At 41.1% G+C, this 10415-nt stretch overlaps 1 protein-coding gene across 1 annotated transcript; it reads left to right on the top strand.

Moving 5' to 3' along the window:
- The first annotated feature begins 260 nt into the window (after positions 1–260).
- On the top strand, positions 261–8463 carry LOC129104491 (leucine-rich repeat-containing protein 58-like). Its single transcript, XM_054615198.1, has 4 exons — positions 261–1086; positions 4877–5005; positions 5178–5455; positions 6464–8463. The coding sequence occupies exons 1-4, from the start codon at positions 626–628 to the stop codon at positions 6655–6657; spliced, it is 1062 nt and encodes a 353-aa protein (XP_054471173.1). The 5' UTR covers positions 261–625; the 3' UTR covers positions 6658–8463.
- The last annotated feature ends 1952 nt before the right edge of the window (positions 8464–10415 follow it).

Raw genomic sequence — 10415 nt, 5'->3', positions numbered from 1 at the left:
TGATCGGACTCCATTCTTCCGTTGTTGCAAGATTGAAAAAGAACGCAACTACACACAACAACGTAGTAATGTGCAAATATAATACAAGTCAAAACTGCAATAAACCTGTTACAAATCCCTTGATGGACACTTCTGCAATATGACAGATCGGGAAACTGACCAATCAGCGACTGCGTGGGCGGAGTCTAATTTAAGAATCAGCCAATCACCAAACGCTGAAGCAAATGAGTCTCGTCAAAGAACGGCTACATTGTGGGACAGCGATACCACATCCAATGTGGCTCCGTGTAATGTCAGCTGCAACAGCTCGTTCTCAGTATCAACCCTGTGACCCACATTCATACCAGAGATGTGGGTACGTGCTACGAGCGGGCGTGTAGAAATATTTCCCTTCTTCATGTCAAGAACAGACAAGTCCTGGAGCTAACTCGCTGTTAACGCGGGGGAGGAGGAGGAGGAGGAGGTGTTGGTGGTGTGTGTGTGTGGTGTGTGTGTGTGTGTGTGTGTGGTGGGGGGGCGTTCATCAAAAAAAAAATTCTGAAAGGACTATTTTTTTATTTTTTTTACAGAGTTTAAATCCACTTTTTTTTTTTTTTTTTTTTAAAACAAACAAAAAAACGCCATAATGGAGTTTCCCGAAGTGGCAGCGGCGACGTCTGGAGACAGCGTGCTCGACTATTCCCGTCTGAGCCTGAACTCGTTCAGCGTTGACGGTGTCAGCGACGAGAGGAAGAGGGACACCAGGCAGCTCTACTTGAGCTACAACCGGCTCGCCTCGCTGCCCTCGTCGGTCAGCCTGTTCTGCAACCTGGAGTTTTTGGACATCAGCAACAACGGACTGTCGGCCATCTGCGACGGCGTCACGCGGCTGACCCGGCTGAGGACGCTGATCGCCAAAAACAACCGCCTGGACGAGCTCTCGCTGCCCAAAGACTTCGGCTCCCTGCAGCTGGAGGTGTTGAACTTCAGTGGGAACCGCTTTGAGGAGATCCCGCTGCAGTGCATGAAGCTGACCCGGCTGCAGTCGCTTTCTCTCGGCGGAAACCGACTGAAAAGTATACCCGCAGAAATAGAGAACCTAACCAGGTATGGTATGGAGGGTGAAAACAGATGCATTAATGGTTAATAATGGATAACTTACACCAATGTTAAGAGCACGAGCGAGGACAGGTTGCCCAGCAAAGGGGACACTGTCTTTGTAGATTCTCCATAATAAGATCATTGATAAATCCACATATTTGACAATATTCTTCAATATTAGTGTATTATCAAATGTATCCTAATGTCAATTAACGTCACAGTAAAACAGGTTATTTCTATGCAATTCAGCTGGTGGTTCCTCTAACTGGTATTCTGGTGTATTATGAATTATACTGTGTGACGTCCCAACTGGTTTTCAACTTCACTGGTTTCCGCACCGTTGTGTTTACCTGACATCAGCAAATGTGGTGACCCCCGTCGCCAGATTCGTCACACATTCATAAACACGATATTAGACCATCTTATTGGACCATTAACTGGGCAGCTGAAGTAAGTGGAATAATTGGGGGGAAAAAGAAAATCAGCAAAAAGTGAATGGCTTTCATCGTTTTGTTTGTTAGGACCTTTTTTTTTTTTTTTTTTTTTTTTTTTAGAATATAAGCAATTTAAAAAGATCCCCCTGATTGGTTTTCAGGTTATTGTGATTGGCATCTTTCACAAATATCTGATAGTTAATAGACTAAATGATTAATCAAATAATTAAGAAATGAATCCGCATATTCATTTCCAGTTCAAGATAATCGTTAGTTTCAGCCTTACATCAACCACAATATAGTTGCAGTAAAAAGTTGAGGCCATAATGAGAGATGAAATTGCTTATTCTGCGCATCAGCACTCATTCAATGTTATTTCCCCCAGCACTTGGCTCTGTAGCCAAACAATAATCACTGTTCAGAACATGCTGACATTTAAAATGTTTGGTGCTTTCTTGGTTCGCTTTGCCAGAGTCGACCTCTATTTGTATGCTGCGTGTGTGCCCCTAAAGGAAAGCTTTGAACTCCCTTTCATCAGTTGTGTTGTAGGAAGTACTGTAAACTCTCTTTAGTCACACTTCACCTGCTACTTTGCACGAATCAGAGGAGTTGACCCACATATTTTAACAAGGCAACAAAATACCTGTTTACGTTTTCCATTACAAAGTCAAGAGTTTTTGAAAAGGTAACCTAAACATGGTCAGTTCTTCTCTCTTTTTTTCGGTTTAATGGTGTTTACTACTTCACTTTCCCCTTTTACGTCAATCTGTATGTGTCATGATAACTTCCAGGCAGTTCATCTTGTAAACAACAAGATTCCCTAGTTGCGGGAAGTTCCCTTGCACTGCTCCAGTAATAACCCTGAAGTAGTTCTGGACAGATATACATAGTATTTCCTAATGACAGGAAAGTTGTGCCATAGAATATTTTTGACATATTCATTATTATAGTAAAATGTATTTAAAGTGATTAAACAAGCACGGACAGAAATAAAGCAGGGGACACTGCTATGATTACCCATGGCCTAACAGTAGTATTCTGTAAAGAAAATGCAGGATATGGAGAAAGAATATGACTCATGAGACGATAAACAAGACAAAGGACCCTAACTTCAAAACAACACACAACATATGAGCAGCAGTGAGTTTAAAGCTTTCAGAAGTTGTTTGCCGTTTTCTGTTAGAGTGGAAGACATTGACGGAAAAGGAGGCCAGCCATTAGATCCCTTCTATCTTATCATTTCCCGAGTTTAACAGTAGCATGTCACGGTGACCCACTGTCGGGTCAAAGATCAAACATGCAAGGCTCTTCACTTTATCACACACACAAACACACACACAGTAATAAAGTGAGTATGTGGCAGAGATATAATGAGATGTAGCCAGCCCTTATTAGTTTGATGATATCTTGATCATTTACATTCCTTGCCCTACTGGCTTGAATTTTTAATAAAAAAGATTTTTGGGCTATTTAAATTTCCTAAAGTTTTATTTACACTAAACATGAGACCTTCTGTCACAATGTTATGTGTCAAATTATTTATTAGCTTTGTTTCACTCAGAATAATAAAGAAGCTTTTTCTGTCAGAGTGCTGCAGAGACTAGTCTTAAAAACCCCTGAAATGAGCATTTATTTTTCCCTCGACTCAAAGTCGATGGGCTTTGTTAATTGTTTTTTAGTCTTAAATAAGATCTGTGGTCAACACAAAGTTAAGAGATTTTAACGTTTTGTACTACCATATATAAAATATGTCAGGAAAGACCCCTCTCTTTAATTTTGAACCTTTTACGTGTCTCAAAAATGCGATAGCTAACAAGTGACTGAATGAGACTACAAAACGTCATCATGCCGACTAGTCTGACTCTACAGCCTTGTTGTGTTTATACTCGAGCTCAAGCCGTTACATTAACGCTTCAAAAACCATAAAAGTTGTCTTCATTTGTGAAGAATATTGTTGAACAACTTTTTGTCAAGGGAACCAGTGCAATGCTAACTTCCGGGGTGAGCCTACAAAGATACATCCTTACGTTGGCTGGAATAATGTGTAATGAAAATCTCCCGGCTTCATCCTTTTTCCTCCTTTTCCAATTTGATAAGTCAAAATATCTTTGAACAAGATCTATTTGTATGTATTTACGATACATTTTTAGAGATTGTTTTCACTTTCTCTCGGCCACTTAAACACTAAAACATACAGCCTTAGCATGTGTGAATACTACATAACTGTCTAGCATCTACATCAACCTCGGCCCAGTGTTTCTGGGGTGGAATGGCCTAGAAAAAGGCAGCAATTTTGCTAAATTTTGAAAATTGTGAGCTGACCATAGCTAATCATTCTCAATCTCTGGTAGCTGATTTATGTCACTGCTCGTCGAGGGCAGTGACACAAATCAATGGGCAGCTCGTCGAGGGCAGTGAGCAGACCCTGAATGTCTCAGTACCCGTCACAGAGGGGGATTGCTCAGTGCTCAGCCACCAAGGACAGTATAATGGCTTCCTGTGTCGCAGTCGCTGTCGCTGTGTCATCAGTTCCAGCAGGCAGATGGCCTGACGGCTTACTTTTGCTGACCAGCTATCCATTTCTCTCTCGCTATCTCTCTGTTTGACTCCCAATTACCCCCATGTGTACTTCCTATCTCCTTTAACCTACTAGAGTCCTTTAATATCTCCATACGACAATCATGTACATATCAGTTTAGCTTACTATTAAACCTGGAAGCAGATTCTTTCTTATCATCACATGTGTAATAATTAAGTTAACACAGATGTACATTTATTCCATAAATTATATTTGCATACTTGCACTTTTTATGTGATTAGATGATGTATAAATGTGTGAACTGCACACAATCTGTAGCCTCAGATCATTTTGAACTCAACATCTGTTTCATCTGTCTTTTTTATGATGAAACAGATTTAAACACATAGAGGAAGCACATGCACACAAGCTCTTCAACATGTAGCCATGCATCTTTAGCTCCCCCTTGTGGTATGTATTAGTGTTGACCTGGGGTCACTCAGTTGGCCTTTTTTGCGTAAATATGGCTACCCTGACATTGACAATGCAGCATTTTTCATTACAAACTGTAAATGTTGATACTGAACTTCTAAAAACAATGCACTGGTAAAGTCAGTCAAAAAATACTTTTTTGTGATGTGGGACCCCTGGCCTTCATGCTCAAGGTTTTGGTAATGACATTTTGTGTTTGTAGTTAGTTGATAACTATTTTTATTTTTGGGTAATCATAAGAGCAATAACAAAAAACTAAAATAGTGTTCAAATCTGTTTTGCTGGACTGTGTGACCTTAATAAGTACTTGGGTTAAACATCACACTCTCTCTTTCTCTCTTTTTTCTGTTAGTCTGGAGCTGTTGTATCTGGGTGGAAACCTCATTACAGCCATTCCTCCAGAAGTGGCTAACCTGCCCTGGCTCAGCTACCTGGTCCTATGTGACAACCGCATCCAGAGTGTGCCGCCACAGCTCACCAGGTAACTACTCACACATACAGCGCACATATCTTACCAGTGTAACCTGAAGTAAACAATATCCAGATTACATAAAAGCCAGATATGTATGTGCAATAACCCCGCTTGTATCTGATTACTGCACGTTCCTATAGGCATGTTTTGTAATTGTAAACATTCCCCTGTCTCACTCCAGGCTCCACTCGCTGCGATCTTTAAGTCTCCACAACAACCTGCTCACTTACCTGCCGAGGGAGATCCTCTGCCTGGTGCACCTGCAAGAGCTCAGTCTCCGTGGCAACCCACTGGTGGTGCGCTTTGTCAAGGAGATGACCTACGACCCCCCGTCCCTGCTAGAGTTGGCGGGACGTACCGTCAAGAGCCGAAATATACCCTACTACCCCTGCGACATGCCCTCAAACCTTCTGCACTACCTAGACTTGGCCAGCAAGTGCCCCAACCCCAAGTGTGCCGGTAAGACGCTTTCCACAGAATTTGAAGAAAATGCTTACCGTATTTTCCGCACTATAGGGCGCACAGGATTATAAGGCGCACTGTCAATGAATGGTCTATTTTCGATCTTTTTTCATATATAAGGCGCACCGGACTATAAGGCGCATTAAGACAGACTGTTTAACAAAACAGTCAGTCAGTCAAACTTCCTCCACTTCCGTACCATTGATTCATTAATGTTGAATTCTCTCGCAGCTGCTCTATTCCCATGTTCTACTGCGTGACTGATAGCCTTGAGTTTGAAGTCCGCGTCGTAAGCGTGTCTCTTGACAGGAGCCATGTTGGGTCCTTATACACACACACTGTAATATGATGGTGAAGCACAGTGTGTATTACTCCTGACGCTCCTGACTACGGTAGCCGTGATGCTGCTGCGGTGCGGCTTTGTAGTTTACTAAGTCTACTAAAACATTTTGACAGAGCGCCGTGTACCACACAAAATCGCTTCGAGGTCAGTAAGCACAACCAGAGTTAATCCATATATAAAGCGCTCCGGATTATAAGGCGCACTGTCGTTTTTTGAGAAAATTAAAGGCTTTTAAGTGCGCCTTATAGTGCGGAAAATACGGTACATTGATGTCTGCCAAATGTGACCAATTCAAACAAAAACAGATTTTTTTTCCAACCTTGTTTTATTGAAATACTTTTAGAAACCTAAAGAAGTAATCAATATACAGTAGTTTACCAAAAAAATCTAAGTTTGGGAAAAAATTTAACAAAAATAAGCACAAGTTTGTCTAGCATGAATGTATCAATTTTGTTGATCATCTGGAAGCCCCTTCATTTTGTCGAGAACCACTTTGATGTCATTTACTTTTTGTTTTTCAGTTGACTGTTTCTTGCCTTGTTGTAGGATTTTGCTCAAATCTGAGTTCTTGACAACGATGCAACATATGAATCTACTATAATTGATGCGTTCATACATTTACATACTTACCGTTTTTCTCTGTCACTCTCTGCTTTCTCCAGGCGTCTACTTTGATTCATGGGTGCGGCAGATCAAGTTTGTGGACTTCTGTGGAAAGTACCGGCTGCCCCTCATGCACTACCTGTGCTCCCCGGAGTGCACCTCTCCCTGCAGCTCCAACCCCCAGAGCGACGCGGAGTCGGAGGAGGAGAGCAGCGTACCCGCATACCGCCTGCAGAGGGTGCTTCTGGGATAGTGCACCATGGTGGAGCCTCTGACCCTCTGGATGGGCCCAGCCCTGTCAGTCTATCACTGTGTTCAACATTTATACAGCGATGAACTCGGCTGTAAGACCTGACTGAACATAAACGCGCATACAAACACACACACTGTATTACACCCTATGCGGCTGTATGAAGACAGAATACCACCTGAGGAAAACACGTTGACTCAATTTAAAGGAACTCTTTAGAAAGGAATCCGTTCCCGCTCTCTCCACACATCACCTTACATAACATGAGCAAAGGAGCCGTGTAAAGCCACAGTCTGTCAGTCACGACTCCATCAAAGTGCTGGTCTCATGGTCCAGCGTTAGAGCGGCAGGGTTATTTTCCATTCAGGGCAGCAAACTTTATCTTTCACACAACACTTGGTGCTTTTTTTTGTAGAAACAGCGAATTATTCTGCATTTTCTGCAAGTTTGGATATGAACAATTGATTTTGTCCAGCTACTGGTGACACACAGCCTGCTTTCATTTAAATGTATCTCACTTGGTGAGCACCAAAGCTGCTATGCCAACTGGGAAAAAAAGTCTGGGATTTTCTAAGTATATCTGCTGAAACTTTGACCACAGTTTAACTACAGTGTTCTAAATTGATTGAGTATGATGTGTGAGACGACCTTATTTACACTGTATATGTGGTCCTGCTGGACAACGGTTTCATGCAGTTAGATTCTCTCTCACAATATTAAAAGATCCAGGTTAATCTGGGTTTTTTTTACAGCAACGTGGTCATTATCATACAGGTGTGATACTTTTTGCAATAAGGGCATAGTTGTCTTAAATTAATCCAGAATATGGGTTGTGTGAGTATGTTTAGGAAAGCTTGTCCATGCTTACTCACAGGAAGTGGATGTGGGTTGGACCAGGGAAAACCATTCAGTGTGTTAGCACAGAAACAATAGCTATTGAGCAAAACACAGTGGCAGCCTTCATGCTTGTGTTCAGGGCTGTTAGTTTTCTCTGCAATATAGATGTGTGTGTGTGTGTGTGTGAGTGGGGGTGTGTGTGAGAGTGGATGGAGTGTGTGTGTGTGTGTGTGTGTGTGTGTGTGTGTGTGTGTGTGTGTGTGTGTGTGTGTGTGTGTGTGTGTGTGTGTGTGTGTGTGTGTGTGTGTGTGTGTGTGTGTGTGGAGACAAAAGTCTGATATTTTTTATTGTTTATGGGAAATCAATCATTTTTGAGACATAACCCTTTATTTCTGAATGGAAATGTCTATTTCTGTTCCTGGTTACATCTGGGCTTTGTCTTATTACTTGTATGGAAAGCTGGACATTGTTATTGCCTCCCAGACAGCTTGTGTCCACGAGTGAGGAAAAAAAAAAACTCCCGCCGGCTTCACAGTAGACCTTAATGTTTAGAAAATAGAAGAATGCTCCTCTATGTTACAGTAGCACTTAAACTAGAACATTAAAGGGCTTTACTAATAGTGACTTCTACCACAGTGAAACTGTATGAAGAAATGTGATACAGGCCTATGCACCCTGAAATGTGACAAGATTAACATTATGATTATTAAGTCCTTTTTTTGAGTGATTTTTCTATTCATCATCTTAACAACAGTACAAGAAACTTTTTTTTTTATAACCATATGAAATGCTTTTATAGAAATCCTTTTCTCAAATGTTAAATACTAAATATTTACATGACAAGCAGAATAGATGGCACTTGAACAGAATATATATTAAGATATATTAATTGTATTTACTTGTACCCCATTCAGATAATGTAAGTAGACTGTACAGAACATAATGCCAATAATAAAGACTGATTGTAATAACTTTAAACTGTCTTTGTAGAAAGAAGTTTCATTTTATTGTTTCACTTTTTTTAAGTTTTCATCACATGAGAAGTTTTTAATGCCTGTTGCTACGGTAAGATAACTATTTGTTTGAAGTGTGCATGTTTACATGAACCAATCAAACCATTTTGTAGATTGAATGCGTCCAGGCTCATTTGCATATGAAGGTGAGTTCATTCTGGAGGCTGAATACTGGGAGAACCGAGAGATGCCAAGGCGAGTTCATTCTGCAACGCACAATCTGCTAATCCTTTAACATCACCCACCAAGAGCCATTAACTGCTTTGTTTCCTCTTCTCTCGTCTCTTTTCACACTTTTCTGTTCCTATCTCAGCATCTAATTTAATTCCTTTCCACCTCACTGTTTCTTTCAGCCTGGCTGGCAAGAATGATGCTTTGAGTTTAACATATTTTGTTTCTTTTGAATGGAACAGCTTGGTTCCAGTGTTTTTGCAGTGTTTCTTTTTCCCCTATCTTTCAAACACATGGGATCCGTATACCAACAGCAGGCACCTAGGAAACTCTCTAGCACATTGTGTGGAGTTATGTTACGCCTAAGGCTTGTACACATATGGGCTCACACTCTGCATGAATTGTATGTTTGCCAGGAGGGTGCTGTCACAAATGCAACTCTGATCCAACCATGACGACCTGGAAGCAATGAGTTGTGACGGGCCGATGAGGTCTCACAGAAGGAAGATGCTGTCTCTGTTGTAGCGCTCTGCAAACCTATAAGGTAAATGCACCTGTGTGTGGTCATATTTCTTATGTTTTGTTGGCATCTGTCGTAATTAAGGATTATTATGATTTTGGTTCCTGAATAATATTGGGGTATCCTACTCTTTACATTCAAATGAAAGTGAACATAACATTCAGTATTGCAGGTGGTCAAAGAGCAAAGTACTTTGGTATATGAGGCGTTTGATTCTCTAAGCCTCTTACCGCCCTCAGTGAGTGGCATACCAGCTCATATAGGCACACAGTATTGCCACTGTGTATTAACATTCGCACCAGACGTCACACGTGACGAGTTTCAAACTTAAACTGCGCTGAGCCTTTGCACAAGACAGACACGCACACTGCAGACACCCTTACAACAATCAGATGCTGTCTTCAGAAGTTATACAGCTAATCCTTCAAAGAGAAAGTCTGGTGAGAGCCCACAGCGAGGAGGAGGTGGTCGGTGGATTCAAGGGGCGAGAAAAGAAGTGGTGGGCGGATAATCGTCTACCGCTGTGTTAACAGTGTTTGATTGCCTCGGTGAATCACTTGAAACTTGAAAAATGTGTCCTGTCACGGTCACTTTTGACCCAACATCATTCCCTCTTTGTGGTAAATGACAATGTAATAACATCACAATGTAAGAAAATGTTCCTCCAGCTGAGCAATACTTTTTTTACACACTGATATAGGCAGACACAAATGGGGTTGAGTGAATTAAGTTAATTTTTGAGTTTTCTTGAGCTTTTAATTCCAATCTTCCTCAGTTTTTTCTTGAACTTTAATTGCGTCTATTTGCTCATCTTGGAGATTAGAAATATAACTGAAGAAAGCTGAGAAATGTGATTGAAAGCTATGCAAAAAACTAGTAAGACTACTTTGATTTAAGACTTTTTTTTTTGTCAAAGAACTGTTTATCGAGCACTTTTAAAGGAACCTACTCCAACATTATTATTAATTTAATTCAATTCAGTTTATTTTGTATAGCCCAGAATCACAAATTACAAATTTGCCTCAGAGGGCTTTACAATCTGTGCACATGCGACATCCTCTGTCCTTCCCTCACATCGGCACAGGAAAAACTCCCCTAAAAAACCCCTTTAACAGGGAGAAAAAAGGAAGAAACCTATGGGAGAACGACAGAGGAGGGATCCTTCTCCCAGGATGGACAGAATGCAATAGATGTCATGTGTACAGAATGAACAGCATAAC

The sequence above is a fragment of the Anoplopoma fimbria genome, chromosome 16, assembly GCF_027596085.1.
Source record: "Anoplopoma fimbria isolate UVic2021 breed Golden Eagle Sablefish chromosome 16, Afim_UVic_2022, whole genome shotgun sequence".
Classification (NCBI taxonomy): domain Eukaryota; kingdom Metazoa; phylum Chordata; class Actinopteri; order Perciformes; family Anoplopomatidae; genus Anoplopoma; species Anoplopoma fimbria.
The sequence above is the reverse complement of the archived record's forward strand: the minus strand, read 5'-3'. Positions and strand labels throughout refer to the sequence as shown.

Bases quoted from the DNA above. Each gene is read 5' to 3' on its own strand.
- LOC129104491 (XM_054615198.1), top strand. From the start codon at position 626: ATGGAGTTTCCCGAAGTGGCAGCGGCGACGTCTGGAGACAGCGTGCTC. The intron at 1,087-4,876 runs GTATGGTATGGA...TTTTTCTGTTAG, and splicing joins GAAATAGAGAACCTAACCAG to TCTGGAGCTGTTGTATCTGG. The intron at 5,456-6,463 runs GTAAGACGCTTT...TGCTTTCTCCAG, and splicing joins CCCCAACCCCAAGTGTGCCG to GCGTCTACTTTGATTCATGG.